This window comes from Octopus sinensis, linkage group LG1, assembly GCF_006345805.1.
Source record: "Octopus sinensis linkage group LG1, ASM634580v1, whole genome shotgun sequence".
Lineage (NCBI taxonomy): Eukaryota > Metazoa > Mollusca > Cephalopoda > Octopoda > Octopodidae > Octopus > Octopus sinensis.
In genome coordinates this window covers 87312868-87338382 of record NC_042997.1, presented here as the reverse complement: position 1 = coordinate 87338382, position 25515 = coordinate 87312868, and the positions used below count along the sequence as shown (strand labels likewise).

The following is a 25515-nucleotide window of genomic DNA, read 5'->3' as shown; positions in this document are numbered from 1 at the left end:
AGCCTGTGTGGTACCACATAAAAGTGACCATGTGGTACCACATAAAAGCACCTGTATGGCATCATGTAAAAGCGCCCATGCAGTGCCATATAAAAGTGTCAGTGTCGTACTACATAAAAGCACCCAGCACACTCTGTAAAGTGGTTGGCATTAGGTAGGGCATCCAATCATAGAAACCATGCCAAATCAGACTGGAGTCTGGTGCAGCTCCCCAGCTTGCCAACTCTAGCCAAACACTCCAACCCATGCCAGCATGGACAATGAACATTAAATGATGATGATGATATATATATAGGTTCCAGGTTTATAAGATTATTGTTTTTACAACAGCACAATAAATTGTATATATCTTCAATATTATGATTTCTCTGATTAGATATCTGAAACTTGTACATTCTGTGTAATCATAATGTCATTATTACAATTTACTAATATTTTTTTTCAAGGTGCATTTGTTTCTGGGTATTGGGATATTTACATGGAATTCGCTAAAGAAGAGGAAAAAACCTGTCTTTGTCGTTATACTGTACATAATCAAGGAAGTGAGCGTGCAACACTGTATATTCTACCTCAAATATGGTTGAGGTTAGTTTATTAATTAACTATTTTTCATTGCTATAGAAATACATAATAATGCATAATTTATTCATTACTTTTGTCCCCTTATAAACAGTATATCTCTATAAACATAACTGAGGTGGTATCAAAACTTTCCTGGACTAGTTCTGTAGCACACCAACAGATGTCAGCATATGGTTGTGTTTGCATTGAGAGATAGTAGTGACCTACATGAGGCTGTGTGCTGAGTGACGTTATTGTGTTTACATCACAAGTTGTGAAATTTGTATTTTTGTGATCACGTGTATGTAGTCTGCAATTTTGTCATGGACAGGAACAAAGAGCCAATGTGAAAGTTTGTGTTAAACTTGGGAAGTCTGCTACAGAGACATTGAGCATGCTTCAGCAAGCTTACATTGACAAGGCAATGGGGCATATACAATGTCTCAAGTGGCACAAGCACTTCAAAAGTGGAAGAATGTCCCTGGAAGATGATGAGTGATCTAGAAGACCTGCCACATGCACCATCCCTGGAAATATGGTACTGTGCATCGAGAATTTATCCCCCAGGGCCAGATCATTAATTGAGAGTCCTACTGCAACGTCTTGAAGCATTTGGGAGAGGACATTTGGCAAAAGTGACTAGATCTGTGGAGTGCAAAGAATTGGATTCTTCATCAAGCTCTCCTCACTCACAAGTTTCTTGCCAAAAACAACATAGTATTGCTTCTGCACCTGCCCTATTTTCCAGATTTAGCACCTAAAAACTTCCATCTTTTCCCCAAGATGAAAATGCATCTCAGAGGTCTCCATTTTAACATAATTGTTGAGATCCAGCGCAAATCACAGAAGGTCCTCAACTCGCTTACAGAAAACAACTTCCAGGCCAGATTCTAAAAGTGGTAGGAATGTTGGGAGCAGTGTATTGCTGTACAAGGTAACTATTCTGAAGGAGATGATGTTAAAACTTAGGTAAATAAGTTATTTTTTATTTAACATAACTAGTCCAGCAACCTTTTGATACTACCTCATACATTCTCATTTAACTGTATTCAAAAGATTTTCACCAACTTTCATGCACTTTAAAAGTAACATCAGTCTAAAATTTTATGTGTATGAAATGTAAAATTTTTTTAGCTAATTTTTTTTCTTAATTATTTACATTTAATTGCTTGCTATTTTCAGAGATACGTGGAGCCATTATAGCTGTGATAAATGTCACACATTCTCAAAACCAACGATGAAAATGCATAATGATAAAAACGAAATTTGTGTTCATTATTCCGAAGGTACTAGTACAATTTTCATTTTCGTTTTCATTAGAAAGAAAATTTGTATGGAAACATTTTCAAACCAGATCTTGTCTTTGTTTCTCTGTCATATTCTAATCTCTCATCACCTGGCACAAAACCACCTCTCTCAATACCTCTTCCCACCTTTCAGTTGAGGGATTGTTGAGGTGTGGTGACAACAAGTTTCCTCAAATCTCAAGAATCTTTCTTAGGACTCTTGCAGAATAAGGATTGCACTTGTGTCTCAATTCCAATATCCTTTAGCTTCTTAAGTAGCAGTTTCAGTGTTGTGGCAAGTGCACCAATTACCACAGGAATAATTGTCGTCTTTGTCTTCCACAATCTCTTCCTCTCTCTGGCTAGGTCCTGATATTTCTCGGTTTTTTGTTGTTTTTTTTTATAAATTTCTTTGGTATCTCACTCTATCATCATGTGATATTGAAAAGTCTGTGATTTTACAGTTTCCTTTGTCCTTTATAATCATATTTAGTCTTCTTGTTTCATATTTCCATAGTATGGTCAGTATATATATGGGGAAATCCCATAAAATCCTGTGACTCTTATTCTCTATCACAGCCACTGACTCATGTTCTGTTTCTTTTAATCCACATACTCAGCACTCTTTTGCCTATACAGTCATGCCTGAACTTATATACTTTTTGTGATAAATTACTGCATTCAGTCAAGAGATGGTTAATGTTTTTGTCTCCTTTCTCTCAGATTCTGGATTTGCTCTCTGAGTTTTATTGATCTTTGCCTATATCAAATTTGTCTTAATGGCTTCTTCCTGAGTGGCTGACAATTAGCAATTTGGTTTCTGGTTTCAGGTTTTTGTCCATTATCCACAGCCAGTGTTCTTTAGTTCCAATGTCCTTGGTTTGTCGTATGAATTGACCATATAATTTCTTCTCATTACCTGGCAATAAAACCACCTCCCTTAATATTTTACCTACTTCATTTGAGGGGATCTTGTCTTGTGAATTACTTGGTGACCTCACTAATGCTAGTGTCATGTAAAGAGCAGCCAGAGTGGACACTCTGTAAAGTAGTTGGCATTCGGAAAGGCATCAAGCCAAAGAAACCATGCCAAAGCAGACATTTGAGGTTTAGTGCAATCCTCTGGCCTGCTGGCTTTTATTGAACCATCCAATGCATGCCAGCATGAAAAACAGACATTAAATGATGATGAGGATGATGGTAATGACTGATTTCTTTCAGTAATACACAAGACTGATTTTATAGAGAACTGGATATTGTCAATCAAATTGATGTTAGTATATTTTCTGTTACTAATTTTATCAATCCTATGATTTTAACCAAGACTTTAAAGGTATGAAATTAATTATCATAAAGCATTTTGTACTGTATTGTAAATAACCTTATATAAGCATTATTCACTCTGTTGTAAATTTAATAAAGTCATAACTATGCTCTGTACACTCTCAATTCTAAATAATGTTTATTTGTAAGAATATGATAAATGTGAAAAATGTATGTGACAAAGAATAGTTTTACATATATATATATATATATATATATATACATATGCAGTAGTGGGCACAGTTCTGCTAACAGCTAATTAGCAAAGCTAACTTTCCATTTAACAGATTAGTGTTTTCACTAACTTTGGAAACCATTAGCTGACCAATTAGTTTCTGCTGAATTTAATTCCACTAACTTTAAGTCCATTAACAACATTCATATGTTTGTTCTTGTCTGTTGTGGGCATATTTCGAAGAGTCTGTCAGGCACGCTATTGGCTGACTATGTGTACACATGACAAGACATGATTGATTGACACAACAGCAGCTAGCTGAGCATCATTGTGTAATTCTGCAGTTTTGAGTTGTGTTCACTTTCGACTTCGTCATATTACAGATAGTCTTACAGTGTCAGCAACAGTAGTGTACATTATCAGAAGGCTGCAGATCTTCACTACTTTTGATGTCGGCTTCCTGATGGAGTACACCCAAGTGATATCTAATGTTGCCAAGGTCTTGGATAAAATCCAATGGGAGGACTAGGCCTATCTCGGGAGCTTTCTGTCAACTGTAGCAGCTACTGTCATGAAGTTGAAGGAGGCCAAGTTCAAACATCTGTACTGCAGTTCTCTGGTAGATGCGATACTGGCAGGCATCATTAAAAGGAGACCTAGAATGCCAGCTGGCTACTACCTTTCACCCCAAGTTTCGCCTGTTCTGACTGGAGCAGTATAATAATAGCCAGGTTAGCAGAGTAAGGAACACAATGGAGACTGTCACAGAGATAGCCCTAATGGAGACCAGTGAAGTGGACAGCAGCACCACAAGCAATGAGGATGAGGAAGATGATTTCTTCAGCAACATCACTCGGTCCTGGGAGAGCAGGATCCACATGTCACTGAAATCCAAGGTGCAGAACTTGGTGAAGACCTGGCTAGAAGCTGTTTCAAAGGGGGTCCTGACTGAAGTCGCCTTTTTGGATGAGCAGGTCTTGATTGACCTGTTCACCAAATATAATACCACCATCTGATCCAGTACTGCAGTGAATGCCTATTCTCTATAGGCAAAGATATTTTGAAGGCCTAGAAAGCCACCCTGTCATATGGTAATTCTGAGAGGCTGATGTTTATGAAGGGCAACCAGCATCATGTTGAGGCAATGAAGAAGGCCCAGTCAGAGTAGTACACTTTGATCATCATCTGATCTTGGCATGATTTGTATGCTATGCTTTTTTAATTAATTTAATACTTTTTGTACAGTAAATAAAGTGTATGTTGACTGAAAAACTAATGTTTAATTTCACTCGTTCATTTAATTATTTGTGTACACCTTGATCATCATCTGATCTTGGCATGCTATACCTTTCTGGAAAGCTCTGTCTAAGCTACAACATAAAATTGTCAGCTCTCTCTAGGTCTGTTTTTAAGGATTTTAGAGCCAAAAAACTAAACCAAAGCTAAATTCATATGATAAAAATTTGCAGTTATCAGTTACATTAGTTTTCACTAATTTTTTTACCTGTTTAGTGGTTTAGCATTTGTGAAGCTAACTTTTTTAGTTAACAGATTAGCGGTTAGCAAAGCTAACTTTTTGGTTAGCTGTGCCCACCACTGTATATATATGTGTGTGTGTTACTATATTATCAATCATATTTTTCTTTCTAGGATGTTTTGTTGCCAAATTTGATTGTGGTCCTGATGGTAGTTTTCCAACCATGCTTTTTACTGAAAACGACAGCCAAACATCTAATTACACCAAAGACGCTTTCCATCGATATATTATTTCTAGTAAGCATTTAAGTGTGAAAATTATAAATTCTTCACTTTATATCAATATACTTGGTATTTGATTAATCAATTGATAATTAACCCTTCAGCATTTAAATCAGCCACATCCAGTTCAAATATTCTAGCTATTTTATGTTCAAACCAACCAAATCCAACCTCTCACTCTACCCTACAATGTCATTCTAAAAATAAGCAATTGCATCATCAAAATCTTGAAGCTATGAGACAATGCAGTGAATTAAAAACAAAGCATTACATTTGAGAAAGTTAACTGAATGCTAAAGGGCTATGAGCTGATGCATTTTTCAGATTATCACTACCACCTGAACCTTGAGTACCTTTTGGCAAAGTTGCAAGCATTCAAGTAAGAGCTTTGATCTGAGAATAACTTGATATATTGATGTTCTGCTTCCTACTGCAACAGTCGATGAGCTTTTGTTTATTTCTCCCTCCCCCTCCTATCTCATTTTTCTCAAACTGACAAACACTAAGTATCTCCCCACCAAAATAAAATTCATGAGAATTTTGTGCTCTACCCAACTATTTATTAGTGAGTTGACAAAATGGAGCTTGCTTCCATATTCTTTGCCATATTACTCTTCTTTCTTTTCCATAGTACTGAACAAGTTTAAAAACCATTTTAATTATATTAAACATCACATTATGTCCACTCCCTTTCCAACCCTTACAAGTGCCAACCACCCTACACCAACACTACTGCTACCACCACATGCCCTGAAAACTGGAAAAAGGTTTTGGATGTTGCTTTTCTTTTGATGCTGCCCTTTTTCACTGTCATGACTATGCTATAAAAAATATGTTCTTTCATCTCTTTCTTTTATCAACACCATTGAAATTGCTCTATAAATCCAAATTTATACATAATTTTGAAATGAAGATTCAACAGCTGAAAGTCAATTCTAACACAAGCCATTCAACTTTGAAATAATAGTAATGATATCTAATGTTGCCTAAGGCAAATATGATAAAGTACTTACCTTGAGGCATAGTAAAATGCCATTAAATTGTTGTACTGAGGTATTTTTAAAGCAATAATCTAATATTTCAATTATTTTCTTTTACACTTAATAGTAACATTTTCTGAAGGACAGTTGGTACTGTAGAGATCTTCCACATCTTAGTTCTCAAATTCTTTGGAATCAGATGATCCAAAGATATAATTCTTCTTGGCTGAAAGTCAACTCTAGCTCAAGAAATATTTCTAAATCTGGCACCTATTTCTGGATTAAGTAAGTTGTGGCAGTAGACTTGCCCTGTCCAAAGACATAATGTTATGCTTCACATGAATATGAACTCAGAGCCTACAAGCTGTTTAACCAACACATTAGCTATCAGATTATTTTGCTTCTGCAATTCTGATATTCTCATTTACATTTGATATCCTTCCTTTACAGCTGACTAATTTGAAGTTTTTTTAAAGCCTAATTTGAATTTTATTGACTGAAAAAGTGGACACTATATCTACTGCAGCTCAACTGACCTCTTAAATATCATTAGCTGAAACTGGAAAAATCAAAATCAAAATCAAATCATACAAAGTATTCAAATTTTAAAAGACTTGGATTGCTTAGTTAGAATAAAAATAATTAAAATTAGTTTAATACTTGTAATGTTTGTAATAACCAGGGGTTTGTTATAGTTAATTTTTTCTGTGAAATATTTAGATGGGAAATGCATATTGGAGTCATTTTTGTGTTGGAACAGCACAATTGCTGAAAAGAGGATACTCCCCTCTTTGCTTTGAAACTCACATTTCTTTATCATGCTGCAGACATTTTTGTATTTGGGAAAGTTACTTAACAGTATTTGTTTTGCTAAAAGGTTTCATGCCTTACAACAACAAACAATTAAATGAAATAAGTATTATTCCCTATCTGTATTTTTTTTTCAGATGAATTAACTTCTGTCAATCCAGAAATGCAAGGAACCAAATGTGGTGCTCTTTATCGCTTAACTGTAGACCCAGGAGAAAGTCAAATTGTTCAATGGTGTTTGTATTCAGAAAGTGCTGTTGCTGAATGCAGCAACTTTAAATGGGTATTTGAAGAGATTTTAAGGAAAAGAGAGAAAAATGCTAAAAACTTTTATACTATGGTACTGTCAACTTTTCAAACTTCCATAAACTTCTCATGAAATGTACCCAAACTATCATCACAAATATATTTTGTTATTACTAATATTTCTTCAGTCATTCTTAAAATAATATTTTTACTGATAAGGAAAATATACAAATGAAAAAGAAGACTTGGTTTTTCAATCTTGTTGTTCCTTAAGACACTTGATAACTTCCAATGACTGGTTTCTAATTTAAGAAAAAAATATCAAAAAAAACTTTTAAACTGTGCTTACAGCTTTTGATTGTTTATTTTTTGAGAGAAAATGTACTACAATTGTTCTTCCAGTAAAGTGAAATAATACTATCAAGGACACAGTTCATGATATCACTCTGTCTTGGGTTTAGTTTCACAGTGTCCAAGATATGTTAGGCTGTTGAGGGTGAATTAAGATAACTGTAATATTAGGAAGGCATGTTTGCCTGTTCAAGTGGACAATAAAGAATTGTTCAATACTTGGCACAGTGCCTCAAAGAATGCTATTAATATTGCATAGAGATGTTCCTGAACAGCCAAAAACTAAAAGCTTTACTCTTTGCTTCTTGATAGAAGCTAAACAACCCTCAGGACATAGCTTCACTTTTCCAGCATCCATACTATGATATGATTTTTTTGTGTACTCAGATCAAATTAGATGTCAATTATAGTTGTTAAGATCCAAGAATTATACTATGTCACTTTACTAGCTGTACTGTCAAATACTTTGGTAATATTATGAACACAACAATATGAATACTGCATTAACATTTGTGAAATGAAGTAAACATTTTGAATACAATAGTATCTAAATTTGATGTAGTCATTCATTGTTGGATATCCTTCATATCACTATATATCTGGTAGCCATATTAAAGAACTATGCTACTTTATTTTATATTGAGAGCATTCCTCTTTATGGAGTCAAAACCAGGATTATGAAGGAGAATCTTCAAGATCACTTAGATTGTATAACTAGCACTCTGTCGGTTACAACAACAAGGGTTTCAGTTAATCCGATCAACAGAACAGCCTGCTCCTGAAATTAATGTGCAAGTGGCTGAGCTCTCCACGGACACGTATACTCTTAATGTAGTTCTAAGGAAGATTCACTGTGGCACAGAGTGTGACAAGGCTGGTCCTTTGAAATACAGGTACTACTCATTTTTGCCAGCTGAGTGGACAGGAGCAACATAAAATAAAGTGTCTTGCTTAAGGACACAACGCACCACCAGGAGTCAAACTTATGACCCTATGATCATGACCTGAATCCCCTAACCACTAAACCTTGCACTTTCACTTAGGCTTACACCAGGTTTCTCATGAAGGTTTAAAACATGTCATGGCATGAGTACAAGATGAAAGAGAAGTTTTATGGAGATATTCCACTCATCTCTACTAATGTTGCTCAAGGAAATAAGTTTTGCTAACCACTGCTATTGTGCTGAGCTGTGACATAGATGTTATTGGCAGAGAGAGACACTCACCATAAAATTGAGAACCTATCAAAACTAATGAGAAACGTAGTCTTGCTGTGGTAAAACACATCTCAGCTGTGGCTACTTGAAGAAGAAGAATTTTATGTTTTTTTGTATTTTTATTGAAATCATATAATATGATTTATTCATGTTGTGTCTACAAAATTAATTTTAAAATTTTAAAGGAACTGTATTTATCTTTTGTTAGATATTAAGTCCCTCTTGGACTGAAGAAGAAAGAAATATTGCCTGTCAAGCATACTCTGGTCTCCTCTGGTCCAAACAGTTTTATTGTTATGATGTTCGTAAATGGATAGAATCAACTATTATACGTTCAGGTAAAAAAAAATGTCTCTGATATATCTGCTTGTAAGGATTTTTATTCTTTGGAAAATGAAACCTCAGGACTCATTGATAATTGAAAACAGGGTGGCTGTGTGGTAAGAAGCTTCCTTCCCAACCACATGGTTATGGGTTCAGTCCCACTGCATAGTACCCTGGGGAAGTATCTTCTACTACTGCCTTGGGCCAACCAAAGCCATGTGAGTGGATTTGGTAGACGGAAACTGAAAGAAACTCATTGTGTGTATGTGTATATATGTGTGTATTTGTGTGTGTGTGTGTGTATGTATGTAATGTATGTGTGTGTGTGTGTATGTATTTTTAATGCTCCAGATACAAATAATTACAGAGATATCAAGTTGTTGGATTAGATAATGAAGGTCACAGAGAGGGTCATAGCCCAACTAATTAGGGAGAGAGTCAGTTTAGATGAGATGCAGTTTGGGTTCGTACAAAGGAAAAGCACCACTGATGCATTATTGCTGGTAAGACAGCTGCAGGAGAAATACCTAGCCAAAGATAAACCTCTATACCTGGCTTTCATTGACATGGAGAAAGCCTTTGACAGGGTCCCCTAATCCCTTATCTGGTGGTCAATGAGGAAACTAGGGATAGCTGAATGGTTAGTGAGAGCTGTGCAAGCCATGTACAGGGATACTGTCAGTAAGGTGAGGGTTAGCAATGAGTACACTGAAGAATTCTGAGTTGAGGTAGGGGTCCACCAAGGATCAGTCCTCAGCCTCCTCTTATAGTGCTCCAGGCAATAACAGAGGAATTCAAGACAGGATGCCCCTTGGAGCTCCTCTATGCTGATGACCATGCTCTAATTGCTGAGTCACTATCAGAACTAGAGGAAAAGTGTACCACCCTAGCAGTTGAGGGAACCTGTGGAAGAGGTAGACCCAGGAAGACCTGGGATGAGGTGGTGAAGCACGACCTTTGAACATTGGGCCTTACTGAGGCAATGACTCCTGTTTGGTGACATGTGAAAGGCACCATTCAAGCATGATCATAGCCAGCGTTGCCTAACCAGCACATGTGTTGTTGGCACGTGAAAACAACATTCAAGCATGGTTGTTGCCAGTGCCGCCAGACTGGCTCCTGCGCAGGTAGCATGTAAAACACCTTTTGACTGTGAGTGTGGTCATTGCCAGAACCGCCTGACTGGCCCTCGTGCCGGTAGCACATAAAATGCCCCCACTACACTCTTGGTGTGGTTAAGAGATTGATAGAATAAGTACCAGTCTTAAAAAAAAATAAGTACTGGGGTCAATTAATTTGACTAAAGATTCAAGGTGGTGCCCCAGCATGGCTGCAGTCTAATGACTGAAATAAGTAAAAAATAACATGGCTGTGTGGTTAGAAGCTTGCTTCCCAACCACATGGGTCCAGGTTCAGTCCCACTGCATGGTACCTTGGGCAAGTATCTTCTATTATAGCCTCAGGCCGACCAAAGCCTTGTGAGTGCATTTAAATGTATAACACCATTCAGTTCATTCTCAAAAATTCTATAATCTCTCTAATCATTTTACGATAAAGTGGTCGTGGCTAGACTATGTTTTGCTGATGAGGTTTAGTTAGATTGAAACATATCTAGGGTTGTCACTAAAAATCAAATTCACTCTCTCACACACACACACACTAATGTATTCATCTGTGTATATGTTTCATAATTTATAATATTGTTTGATAAGGTGGCAAGCTGACAGAATTGTTAGCAATCCAGGTAAAATGCTTAGTAGCATTTCATCCATCATTATGTCTTGAGTTCAAATTCTGCTGAGGTCAACTTTACCTTACATCTTTTCAGGAGGAATAAAATAAGTAACAGTTGAACACTGGGATCAATATAGTTGACTTGTCTACTTCCCAAAATTGCTGGCCTTGTGCCAAAATTTGAAACCTATGATATAGTTTGAGGATGAAGGATAATACTTGCAACTTCCATGGATCCTTGACTAAAAGATAGTAAGACAGTGTTACTTGAGTAAAATTAATATGGTTAATATTCACTTGGGACATGATGATCAGTGATTGAAAGGAAAACATAAATAGAGACAGTGTTCCCAAGACACAGTTCAAAGAAGTAAGAATTGGGTGGATTGTCTTATATACAATATGAAGAGTGAGAAATGGCTGGATGTTTAGGGGTAGTAGAGGTGGATGTGTTGTGTGTGTTTTTGAATATATGTATATGTATGAATGAATAATACAAATAGTTTTGAATTGTTTGTCTGTTTCTTGAACATATTTTTGTTAATAATTTAAAACTATAAAATGCTTTCTTTGGCTTGATATATTAACTTTATTGATTGATTTTCATTGTGATGTTCTATTTGTATTTTAGAAAGAATGTCCCCAGAAAGTCTGTTTTGTGCAAGTGGTTGTAATAACTGGACTGATGCTTCGAGAAATCAGCACTGGATATCTCACCTCCAAAACTGTGATATTATTTCTATGCCTGACAAATGGGAGTTCCCTTGGGTTTGTCTAATAATTATTTCCTTTCCATTCAAAATGTTCATTAAAATTGATTATAAATTGGGAGCTAATTTGTGTCTAAATGATATTTTAGAGTTACAGCTAATTGAATTTAAAATGCAATGGATGTGCAGCAGGAATATGCAGCAATCACCCATGTTGTGATTCACTTGAACATTACCCTCATGATCAACGAAAACTGACCAATCACAACTTCGCATGGAAAGAATATTACCCATGTGATCAACAAAATCTGATCGATCACCACTTCATGTAAAATAGTCTCCAGCGATAATTTCTACTTTTAGCACTCATCTTTTTGAGCCCCCCCTCCCCTAATCAGTATAAAATTGACACATTGTGACTACCAAACAGACAGCTTTGGGATATAGCAGAGAGAGCATGAGATGACACAGTACACAGACGGCAAACAGACACAAGCAGCAGTCCACAACAACAGCCATGGCTTATCATGACAATGCTCCAGTACACAAGTCTTGTGTTTCAATGGCTGCTGTGCATGACCGTGGCATTGAACTGGCTCATCACTGCCCCTATTATCCTTATTTAGCCTTGTGTGACTACTATCTGTTCCCCAACATGAAAAACTACTTGGCTGAGAACCAGTGTCTCAGTGATGATGATGTTATATCTGCTGTTGACTTTCTTGAGCAACAGGATGAAAGCTTCTTCACCAACAGGATCCAAGCACTGCAACACCAATGGAAGAAGTGTGTGGGCTGCAAAAGAGACTAAGTTGAAAAATAAACCCCATTTGGTCACATTCCATGAGAATAACTTGGTCAACCTATGAACTTTTCAGCTGACCTTCATACATTGTATTTGTTAGTGAAATTTAACTCAGTAAAATTAGTCTTCCTTGTTATGAATAGGCATCATAGCATCTACTACCCACAAGTAAGAAACTAAGGTACTGCATAATTGACAAATGTTTTGTTAGCTTATAATGTTAAGTTCAAATCTTTCCACATTCCATGCAACTTGATAGAATTTTCAATAGCTTATCATCAAACCTCAGTTATTAATCAATATATCTATATTTCATATACAATAACTCTTGTGGATTCTTATTTTTCAATGTTTTCTTTTAGCAATATGTCAATCATAAGTTCCTTATCTCTTATATTTTTTACCTGCTGTTCCAGTATGCTGCTTGGGATTTGGCATTTCATATGATTCCATACAGTTTCCTTGACCCTGATTTCTCCAAGAAGCAACTTCTTTTACTGTTATCTGATAAATATCTACATCCAAATGGTCAGGTAAGATTATTCATTTTCTCTTTTGTTAATTATTTTAAAACAATTAAAAAAATTTCCAAAGCAAAATCTACATGATTGAGTTTTTTTAAGTAATTGTGTTTTTGTTTAGTTTTGGGTTCTATTTTTCTACAACAAACATGTAAAGTGCTCCCATTTGAAAATTTAGTAAAAGAGAAGAGTGAAGCAAGCATTGAAATAGTAAATATCTAGAAGAAGGAAAAGGTATTTGGGCAAGACTCTTGAGAAGAACACTCTTTGTGAAAGGCAGATATGTGGAATTTGAGTGGATAAGTTAATTAAACAAACTACTGAAGATGAAAACAGAAAGAGAACTACATTGGAAATGTATTGTGTGAGTTTAAGACATGGGAAAAATACTTTGATATCAATCTACGTATATCATCATCATCATTTAATGTCCGCTTTCCATGCTGGCATGGGTTGGATGTTTGACATGGAACTGGCTAGCAGGGAGCTGTCCAGACTCCAGTTGTCTGTTGTGCCATGGTTTCAACAGTTGGATGCCCTTCCTAATGTTACATGTGCAATCAAAATTGAGTTGGGTCTAAAAAACAAATCCCCACATTCATCTTTTTGTAAGAAATATTTCTTTAGTTTGACTAAATCATTCAAGGCAGTCCAATGACTGAAACAAATAAAAAATAAAAGAAAGGTACACGTGGAAGGTATCCATAGTGTAAAAAAGTGAGAGTGACAGACAGACAGAGTGAGATAGTGAAGTTATAGGAGGAAGGATGAAAACAGATATCAAAATACTAGATCTCAGTAGGTCAGCAGCTCATGCAAGATGTGGTAGCATGATTTATTTCAGTCTCCTCCAATCTATACCAGCATAAGAAAATAATCATTCAAATGAAAGTGATCATTAAAGTGTTCATATATTTTAGATAGTATAATTACAACTCTCTCTCTCTCTCTCTCTCACTCACACACACACACACACACACACACAACACACACACACACACACACACACACACACACACAAACATGTGTACCAACATGCAACAACTGCTAACCAATAGATGTGCTTTTCCTTTTCATTCTGCCTCTTCTGAAGCTATAACAGCACTTCTGCTCCTCTAAACTATTGAACTAAATATGACCTACTGCACTGGACATGAGCCCCTCCACTCATCATTCCTACTGTGTCTCACCTCTCAGGTCCTGCACTACACAATCTCCTTTCATTGTAGACATGCAGACCTCAGAAGCTCCTTCCCTACTCTTGTTTTTATTTTTAGAAAACCTGAAGAAAGCTAAACTGAACTACACTCTTGTGATAAATAAATAAATAAACAAACCAATAAACATACATAAATATGTACATACATATATACAATAGGGATACAACTTTTTTGCAACTCCATAGTCTTGTATCATATTCTGATGAGCTTTTGCTAGAAAGCAATGAAAATCAATGTTTTTTTTTGTATTTGATAAAAAAAGTTCACTCATGACTAACTTTGAAATTTCTATACTCGGTTGCATTTGGGTAGATTTCCAAAAACTAGAACCCTGGTTGAATAATAAACAAAAAATGTTTAAAATATCCAAATCGTTTAATCCATAACTATTAAAAGAACTGTATTCTGCATTCCAGAACTATAAAAAGAAGGTAAGTTATATAAAATCAAATTAGTCAATAGTCAAGTTGCAGCAAGTCATTAGAGAGAATGAAATGCAATGGCAGGTTTGCTTTGTTCTTGCATGTGGCATGTAGTTCTTGAATGACCTTAATTACTCACTCACAGCATTGACTGTTTCTGCTGATGTTTATTTTTGATGGCTCTTGTTTCCTGTGATTTGTCAAGAATTTCAAAACAGTCTTATAGGGTAGTAAGGCTTGTGATAGCCCTGCATAATCTTCAGCTCTATATATTTGGTTACTGAACTAGTGGTCTGCCCAGTCACATGAGATGAACCGCCAGACCATCTACAATCTTTCTCTCACATGTGGCATGAGGAAAAATGCAAGAAGGGCTAAGATTGCTTGCGAATTCCATTTGACATTACTAATGTTTGGAATTTTCTGAAACTTGATGAAAGGTAGATCTCCATTTTCATGGAAGAACCTGAAGGCATGGGTTAAGGGAACAGAAACTTCATATCATCTCTCCAGCCAACTTGATCTTCAATGACATGAGCTCCATTCTGGAAGGAGCCTTGGAATTCTTCATAACTTGTCATGAGTTCTTTGACAAAAAAATATTCGATGTTGGGTGAATTTTTTGTGCCTGCTAGCTCTTCATCCATAACAACATGCAAGATTCTGTACAAGATACGGTGTTGGCAGCTCATGAATTGTGACTTGTCATAGCTTTTGCTCAAGAACATTCTTTGCAGTCTAACCACTACCCAAATCTTTCATCCTGTATTCCTGTATTCACACTTGGTGTATCAGCGATAATTACTGAGATTGTGCCCCACAAGTGAAATTCATCCAAGATGCTTTTCAGTCCTTCTGCAATGGTCTCAGCCTTGCCATCACAGAGCTTCAGAGTAGCCAGCTTGATTTCACTTGTTTCATTTTTGATGACAACCGCTTGACATTCATTTCCGTCAATATGTTTACCATTGAAGTGCAGGCTCTATTTCTGATTGTATTGCATATCAATCAAGTGTTTCTTCATTTCACCAGCTTTCTTGAAGAGTGCATTATAAATGCCTTGCTGACTAGGAGCTGGGATATCAATGCCCTCCTTAATCAACTGTTTGCAGATTCTCACAGCTTTGTTGGTAGAGACATTTGTTCCAGTTACAAGTCTCATACCAATTGCAGATTTATTGTGCCTTCTTGTGGAGGAATAAGTGCCATCACTATCGCTATCATGTTGATCAACTCTGTCACCTTCACCATGATTGTACTCTTCAAACTCTTGTTCTTCAAAGTCACTGTCAGTATCCAGGGCTGTTCGGTTTGATAAAGAATGGGAGGCTTTAGCATCAGAGCATCTTCTCTTGGAAGGGTGGATAGTGTGCTTGCTTGCACACTACATTATAAAGAAATAGCTCACTTTGGTACAGCTTTTTGTCATCAGCATTGAGCCATTCACCATGAATTTTGGTGATATTGAACAGTTCTTCTAATGGCTCGAACTTTCCTTTCTTGGCCCGTTTGTCATACAAATGAAGCACATTTTTTAGCTTGGACTATATTGCTTGCTCAGAAATGATTGGAAAATTCAGTTTATCTCTCTACAGTTGTGTTACCTCTCTTGATAATTCTGCTACTCTCTTCTTTCTGCCTTTAATTGATTTTCCAAGAAACTGGTACTGACCAACAATCTGCTCTTTGGGTGGCATTTGGTTTCTGCTGGCCAGTGAGGCTTCTTCTAACACACAACCTCTAGGTGAATGGGACTGGAACTGCACCAAATTTCTCTTCTATTTCTCCTTGTTCTTCTGAACAACTTCGAAGCTTTTCTTGAATGACATCCTGCTAGCAGTCATGCAGAACTCACACTGAAACTGAAACAACAAGGGTGAAAGTGAAAGAAGAACTTAATTATTTGCTTCATGGTTAAGCATGATGACTTAGCAATACAGTCTTATCACCACTGAAGTTTTATAAATGCTAAGAATTTATTGAAAGCCAAGAGCGCTATGCAGCCTTGCCCATAGTCAAACAAGTGTTGCATAAGAATACAAACATGGATTCATGAGTGAACTTTTTTTAAGATAGCTCAAAATTGAGTTCACTTCAGTTACTTATGCATAAAAGCTCATCTAAATATGATACAGGAAAATGTTTTTGAGGAAAAAAATTTAAAAGTTGTATCCCTGATAGGCATAAATACATTTTTGCATGTGTACATTCATGCATGCTTACATGTGGTTGAAAAATACAGGTGAAAGAGGACATTTATGGATAAGGGGTTTGCAGATCCTGTACCCAAGATACACTTTCAGCTTCATACTTATTGTTATTGCAGCAATAGAATGCATACTAACTCATCTGTAGCAAAGTATGGCTGAACTGTGGGTCTTGAGAAGAGAACGCAAATCCTTAATTCATATGCTACAAATGATCGCAATATCTAGAATTATAAAAATCTACAAGACCTTCTTAAAATTTAAAGGATGATGGTTAAAACATGATGCGTTCTTTCACAACCTTACTACCAAAGTTAGTGGCCAGTAAAAATTTATTCTAAATTAAAGAGAGAAAGAGAACAAATGAGCAAACATATATGCACATACATGTACATACATATGTATGTATGTATGTATGTATGTGTGCATGCACACATACTAGAAGAAACATTCTTTAATTTACTATTTGTAACATAGTTGTTCACTTTTTTCTGCAGCTTCCTGGTTGTGAATTTGACTTCAGTGATACAAACCCCCCTGTACATTGTTGGGCGTGTCTCTCTGTTTATCATAATAGTGGTTCATATGATGTGAGCTTTCTAAAGAAATGTTTTCACCGATTATTATTGAATTACAACTGGTAAGTTTACAACTTTGTCACTAATTCTGTACATTAAATACTAATTCTTTTTTCTTTATAATGTAGTGAATATGGTGTAAGTAAACTCTAGCAGTTTATTACTTTAAAACAAAAATTAAAGAGAGCATTTGATCATCAACTTGTAAACAATGTCCTTTGTTCTTCCTAGTTTTTTGTTTTTATGCTTGTGTTTGTCCCTCATCACCACTTGATAACCATAACTTACATCCCCATTACTTAGTTGTTTGGTAAAAGAGAATGATAGAATAAGTTCAAGACTTTAAAAAAATACTGGGGTCAATTAGTTTGACTAAAACTCTTCAAGATGATGCCCCAGTATGGCCACAGTCTAATGACTAAAACAAGAAAAAAGATAAGAGGTAAAGAGAATAAAATAAATGATAATTCTGTCACGGGCTGAAAGGTAGTCAAATAAATGCTGGTTGGAGGAGTGTTGAGAATGGTCAAGACTGAAGATGAATTTAGAGGAATAGGGAAGAAAGTCTGAGTTAGAATAACTGGAAGTAAGTTTTGTTGGTGATATCTTGCTAAGTCATAGGGAGAGCTTTCATTTGAACATTATATCATAGATCAAGCCCACAGGAACACTTAAACTCAATATTTTAAGCCAAGAAAATATATTTTAATTTTACTGTTTACCTTGCTGCTTATGTGTTTTAACTATCCATTGTACATAATTATAAGATGGACTGAATCAGCTTCTTTGACTGAAACCAGGAGTCAATATGTTTGACCACAAAATTGTAAAACCAACTAATCATTCACAAAAATTATTATCATAATGCTTTATTATCATGATCTTTATTACACTGTGTACCTTGGTTTTGAACTATGTACATTATATCGATGCATGTCTTAATATGCAACTGAAAGGGTTGGCAACAGGACAAGTATCTGGGCATAAAATGCTCTTTAAGAAAAAAAAAACATCCAACTCAAGCTGTCATGTAAAAATGAACATGAAATAATCGTTGAAAATGATTATAATGGTATCTATGGTTTGCGTGCTCTGCATTAGATGCAGTCTGATGTAAACTATGACATTTCTTGTATCCTCTGCTATCTCTTAAATTATGACAGCGGTTAGGACTCTCCTAGGCAATCTACGGTTATTTAACAACCACTGTCTTATATTCAGCATTTATTATTTTCTGCTACGTTGGAGTGACTTACACAAATTTAGACAGACTGCTGGAGCAATTGTTTTTTTACAACTGGAGGGTTTTTGTGTTCTTTTTGAAATACTTCATCATGAACTAAGAGTAAAATTTCCTGAAGATCATATGGAGTTGAGAGCCTTCTTTTGAGCTACATTACAGTTTTGAGCTACATTACAGGTTGTAATCTTAATGTTTGAACTTATTTTACAGTCATAAGTTGGATACTAACATAGCACAAAATCTCTTGGCTGTTATTTAATGTGTCATTTCTAAACAATGATTTTTTTATATTAGCATAATTTTAGAGGTCTATAGCTGATTGAAACTAGAGATAGTGATTTGACTTCATTAGAGTATCAGACAGAATACCTACAGTATTTGATTACAGCTTTTTATGTCCTGAGTTCAAATCCTACCATGATCATCTTTATCCTTTCCAGGATGATACAATAAAGTACCAGTCAAGCATTGGAGTTAATTTCTATAATGTATTCTAGATGTGAATCAAATTGTAATTATAGACTAATAGAAAGATAAAAAATAAAATCAACAATAATAGGTTGAACTCAGAGAGACAAGCCTGGATATTACTTGCTACTTGCTATTTCATTACTTTACCACCCTCTTTATTAATAATTATTATGAGAAATAAAAAAACAAAATATTGTGAAATTTTCTTCCATGCTCTATTGCTAGGTGGACAAACACAAATAAAATTTCTGGCCCTGGTCATCTATATTCTGGAGGTTTCTTAGGTATGGACAATATTTCGATATTCAACCGTTCCACTGGATCACCACCTGGATATATCCTTGCTCAGGTAAGTTTTGTAAATGAATACACCTTGTTTCTATTCTAGATATTTTTGTTATATAATTCTAAATAAATCTTGTTTTGAAAATCAAAACTTGAGTTTTTATTTGTAGTAAACTTCACTCATAATTGAGAAATTTCTATTTTCGATGAATTTGTCCATTTTATTGCCACTAACTGGTTTTGAAACCAATACTCTCTTCTTTTCTGTTTCACCACCACCACCACCACCACCATCATCACCACTACTACTACTACTACTATAATGAAATTATTGTATATAGTGCTCAGGTGCACTTCAACTTATCAAGGGTGCATGTATAGTATGTAGAATTATGTACAAATGTCAGAAAAGTGAACAGTGTATGAGTCATGATATACAAGTGTGCTCCATTAGATAGAATATAACCTTAACTGCTAAATAAGTTTGAGCATGTTAATTGTGCCTCAAAATTTAAATAACTTTCTTGTGAATTTGAATAATTTACTCATTTCCTACATAATATAAGCTTTACTTATTATAAACAGAAGTAAAATGAAGATCTAAGCAGTCAGCTTATCATTCTTGACTTCAAATCTACTGCAGTTGTTTTGTTGTGTTATTGCATAGTATTTAATTATACATGTTTCTGTTCATTTTATCCATCGCTGATTTCAGTTGTTGGGCTATAGCTAAGTTCTTTTGTTTTGGGGGTTTTTTTCTGTCTATCATATTAATCCCAGTAATTATTTCAGTCTGGTACTGGTTTTGATTTTGATCAGTTTTGTTTTAACGACTGTAACTGTAAGCACAAGCACATTATGCACATCTATATACACACATACTTGCATACACAGGTATACATACACACATATGTGTACATATAGATACAATGAACTCCTGCACTGTTTGTTTTTACCAAATTCCATTCACAAGGTATTGATACAATGAATAGACATCAAATCATTTGAGTGTTACCTAAGTTAAATTGGTATCCTAACCATAAGAAAATTTTTTTGGTCATACTTTCAATTACCTCTCCTTGTGAATGAAAGGAATTTTAGCAATAGTTATTTTTAAATTTATTTAGACTTATGCTTATTCTCAGGTTGTATTTTGTGTTACATTTTTTGGTGAAAATTAACTTTCAACATAACTTTTTAAAAAAAAACAATAATTTCAGTTATTATTTCTGAGATGCTTACCAAATATTTTGATTAATCTCTTCTATAGGCTGATGCCACTGGATGGATGGCATTTTTTTGTGTGAAAATGTTTGAAATGGCTATTGAGCTCATTAAAACTGACCCAGATTATGCAGATATAGCAACACAATTTTTTAGACATTTTTTACTTATAGCTGAAAATGGATCTCAATCTACTAACAAAGCTGGTAAGTTCATTTTCTTTAAAGTGTTGAATACTTATAGTTCTTTGAAGCCACTAGATTTTTTGTGCATATAAACAAATTGGCTACTTATTTGTCAGGGAGTGGTCAAGTGATGTAGACACCTCTGACTGTTCAAAAATTGATACAGACTCTCTCTCTTTTTTTCTCTCTTTTACTTGTTTCAGTCATTTGACTGTGGCCATGCTGGAGCACCGCCTTTAATCGAGCAACTCGACCCCGGGACTTATTCTTTTGTAAGCCCAGTACTTATTCTATCGGTCTCTTTTGCTGAACCGCTAAGTAACGGCGACATAAACACACCAGCATCGGTTGTCAAGCAATGCTAGGGGGACAAACACACACACGCATTTATATATAAATACATATATACTATTGACTTCTTTCAGTTTCCGTCTACCAAATCCACTCACAAGGCTTTGGTCGGCCCGAGGCTATAGTAGAAGACACTTGCCCAAGGTGCCACGCAGTGGGACTGAACCCGGAACCATGTGGTTGGTAAAGAAGCTACTTACCACACAGCCACATCATTTTTTTCAATCTACAGGGAAATAGTTAAATTTGTCAAATTTGTATATTTATTATGTAGGTTTGCATATAATAATTAGCTTGTGGGACATTTTTGAGGCCGTCAGACACAAAGAGAGGGTGAGTGAGTGAGGGGGGGCATTTTATTTTTATTTTATTTAGAACATATTTTCAAAACTAAGAAAATAATTTACCATTTCATTTCATTTTTAAAAACCACTTATTGACATTTCTGCTGGAAGTTTTAAGCTAGCAGGGAAAGTAGACTTTCGTCAGGATTGTTCATTAGTAATATTTGTTCCCACTTAAACATGGATGTTCTATTAGAACAAATTATACTGCGATAGTTGCCATGACAGAAACTCTCATACTGGCTTCTTGTTTATATAGCTAGTGGGAAGATAAATCTCCACTACCACCAGATCACATGATTTTGACTTTGTTTGATCTTGTCTAATAGAACATCTACTTTTAAGTGGGGATAGATATTACCTCTTGGTATTAATAATGCCTCTGTTGCTAATATATTTTTTTTTACAAGCTAACCGGCTAATCATGACACCAGTTCCTGTTCTGGCACTGTCAATATATATATCAGTGGTGGGGATATGAATTGCTGTTGCCTCTAGCAGTCAAGACCAAACAAGGTTGAAATCACATGATCTAGTGGTCTCAGTGTTGGAGGTAGTGGGGATTTATTTCCTCACTAATGATATAAACGAGTCAAACAGCCAATAGGAGAGTTTCCGTCCTGGTAACTACTGCAATATAGTTTATTCTCTAACAGAACATCCACATTTAAGTGCTGATAAGTATTACCTCCTGATTTAATACTGTCCCTGTCACTAATATATATTTGTTCATTGATAATCCTGAATCTAAACAGCTGGTGATATGTATATTATCTGTATCAATAATTGCTCAGATTATGGGTTTACTAACAGACAGTCCTTATGAATCCTAGTGATTTGAAATTTGCAATAGTGATGTCCAGTGAGTGATAATATATAGTTTTGTCACATAATTCAATTAGAGTGTTGAGCTGGCAGAATTGTTCGAGCTTCAGACAAAGAGCTGTGGAGTAATGAAATTTTTAGAGCAGTGAATAAAGATATTATTTGTTCTGGCTTTATGTTGTTGAGGTTCTCTGCAGAAACATTGGTGCTAATGTTGGTTAACAGTGGTGTTGTGATGAGACAGTATTTTGTTACCCATACTTTCAAGTACTGGCAACTGATAGGACTGATGGTAATGAGGATGATTTTTTTTTTGAAAGTCTAAAGAAGGGATGTCATGAGCCACAGTGAATAACAATCCTTTGGGAGTCTGGAATCATACAAAGATTAAAGAACCCTGATTTAGAGGCTCCTTCTGAAAGCAGTGGTGTTCCAGTTTTTGTTGTTGTATATACTGTGATTGTGTGTGTGTGTGTGTGTATGAGGAGGGTGCATGATTTTTACAGCTTAATGCCCTTCCTATCACCAACCATTTGCAGTACAGTATGGATATGAACTGGTTATTTTTTAATCATGCCATATTAGTGTTTTGTATTTGAAGCATTAAGACTACTCTGTCTGTTGTAGTTGTAATACTTTCTCACTTTTCCAGGATTTTGGCATGAGGACGATAAATTCTTCTATGATATGCTGCTTTCACAAGAATCTGACACAATCATTCCACTCTGCATACGATCACTAGTAGGCCTTGTTCCTTTGCTTGCTACAACTGTTATTGATCTTTCATCAATAAGGATGAATTATCCTGAGCTTTTTGTTGTCCTGAGTGATGCTTCTTGCAGCAGTAGCAAGGTACAAATTATTATTATCTTTGTTATCTAATGTTACAAATGGTATTACTATAACAGATATTACTATTAATCTTATCATTATACATATACTAAATTAACAAACGATACTATTAATACCAACATTAAGTTGTTATTGTTTATCCCCAGGTCATTTCTGATAGAGCAGACCTGTGATAAACTGTATTCCACTCTTCCCAGAAAACCTGATGGACAGAAAGACCGATCTTATGACACCCTCTTGCAGACTACCTCATTGACGATTGACAAGGACCTTCTCTTTGTGGCTGGTGACTTCAATGGACATGTTGGACAACATGCAGGGGGCTCCTATGGCATACATGGAGGTTATGGTTTTGGTTCCCACAATATGGAGAGAACCAGGCTGCTGGAGTTCTGTGATACAAATGATCTTATGGTTTGCAATACTAACTTCAGGAAACCTGCCAGTCACCTACCGATCTGGTAGGCACACTAGCCAAATTGACTACATCCTTGCCAGGAAAAAGGAAAGATCGCTGCTTATAAATGCCAAAACCTTCCCAGGCGAAAAATGTACCCCACAACATAGACTAGTAGTTAGCAACTTCAGGATCAGGGCTAAGTGGATGCCCAGAAGACAACCAGCATGGAGAAGAAGGGTCTGGAAGCTTAAAGATCCTGCGAATGGACAGATTTAGAGACGTATTACTCGAAGCTTTTGATGAAATAGAGGGGGAATATAGCATCACATGATGTGGAAGACAACTGGAAGTTTTTATGGGACAACCTGCTGAGGGCCACTGACCAGATCTACAGATGGTGCAAAGTCCCCTCTTGACCCAAGTTAATGTGGTGGTGGAACAATGTTGTTGACAGGGCCATTAAGGAAAAGAAACAGGCTTGGAAGGACTGGAAGAATGATGGAAGCAGGGAATTGTATCAGATTGCTTGAAGGGAAGCTAGGAGACAGGTTTATTTAACCAGAGGGGAAGCAGATAAGAAAAACTTTGCCAATGTTCTGCGCCGTGAAGACCAAAGACTTGAGGTATTTCGTGTTGCAAGACAGTGTGTGAGAGAGAATTGTGATGTAGGAGAGAAATGTGTTCGCATGGATGATGGTTCACTTACGCCAAATGAGGATACAAAGAGAGAGGTTTGGAGAGTCTGCCAAATGTCGACCCAACAGAGGGACCAGTTATCCGAGTTGACAGTACCTTGGTAGATAAAGCAATTAAAAGTATGACGACAGGGAAAGCCCCCAGCCCATCAGAAATTACTGCAGAGATGCTCAAAATATCTGGCAGTGTCGGCTATAGCTAGTCACCCGCATAGTTAACCAGGTGATACACGAAGGAGTCATACCCAATGACTGGTGTAGCAACATGATAGTCAACTGCTACAAAGGTAAAGGTGACACTTTAGATACAAATAATTACAGAAGTATCAAGTTGTTGAATCAGGTAATTAGGGAGAGAGTCAGTTTAGACGAGATGCAATTTGGGTTCGTACAAGGGAAAAGCACCACTGATGCTATATTTCTGGTAAGACAGCTGCAGGAAAAATACCTAGCCAAAGATAAACCTTTGTACCTGGCTTTTGTTGACATGGAGAAAGCCTTTGACAGGGTCCCCTGATCCCTTATCTGGTGGTCAATGTGGAAACTAGGGATAGAGGAATGGTAAATGAGAGCTGTACAAGCCATGTACAGGGATGCTGTCAGTAAGAATTTCTGGTAGGTGTAGGGGTCCACCAAGGATCAGTCCTCAACCCCCTTTTTATTCATCATAGTCCTCCTGGCAATAACAGAAGAATTCAAGACAGGATGCTCTCGGGAGCTCCTCTATGCTGATGACCTTGCTTTAATTGCTGAGTCACTGTCAGAACTAGAGGAAAAGTTGCAGGCGTGGAAGCAAGAATTAGAATCAAAGGGCTTTGGAGTCAACTTAGCTAAAATCAAAGTCTTAATAAGTAGGAAGGCAAACAAATCACAAATCCCTTCAAGTAAATTGCCCTGCTCGATCTTTAGAAAAGGCATTGGTAGAAACACCATAATATGTACCTAGTGTAAGCTATGGACACATAAGAGGTGCAGCAATATCAAAGGAAGATAGTTTTTGTATGCGACAAATGCTTAGGTACTATAAACAATGAAAATGTGCAGAGAACAGCTTCTGCCACATTCCAGGGTGAAAAACTAGTAGTTGATAGCTTCCGTTACCTAGGTGACCAAGTCTGTAGCAGGGGTGAATGCTCTAAAAATGTAGCTGTGAGAATAAGAATAGCCTGGGCAAAGTTCAGAGATCTCCTACCTCTGCTGGTGACAAAAGGCCTCTCGCTCAGAATAAAATGTAGACTGTATGACATATGTGTACAAACAGCCATGCTACATCGCAGTGAAACATGGGTTGTGACTGCTGAGGACATGCATAAGCTTGCAAGGAATGAAGCCAGTATGTTATGCTGGATGTAAGCACCTTGAGAGAAAAGTTGGATTTAAGAAACATCAGATGTGGTGTGCAAGATAGATGA

At 36.2% G+C, this 25515-nt stretch overlaps 1 protein-coding gene across 1 annotated transcript in view; it reads left to right on the top strand.

The window, feature by feature from the left end:
• The window catches only part of LOC115216670 (uncharacterized protein YMR196W), a 75046-nt gene that overhangs the window by 27865 nt on the left and 21666 nt on the right, over nt 1-25515 (top strand). Inside the window, exons 5-15 of the mRNA XM_036501725.1 lie at nt 447-585; nt 1744-1847; nt 4996-5118; nt 7031-7233; nt 8916-9045; nt 11397-11533; nt 12697-12813; nt 17148-17290; nt 19168-19291; nt 20498-20657; nt 22809-23008. Of these exons, the coding sequence (XP_036357618.1) occupies nt 447-585; nt 1744-1847; nt 4996-5118; nt 7031-7233; nt 8916-9045; nt 11397-11533; nt 12697-12813; nt 17148-17290; nt 19168-19291; nt 20498-20657; nt 22809-23008 (1580 nt within the window). The remainder of the gene's footprint in view (nt 1-446; nt 586-1743; nt 1848-4995; nt 5119-7030; nt 7234-8915; nt 9046-11396; nt 11534-12696; nt 12814-17147; nt 17291-19167; nt 19292-20497; nt 20658-22808; nt 23009-25515) is intronic.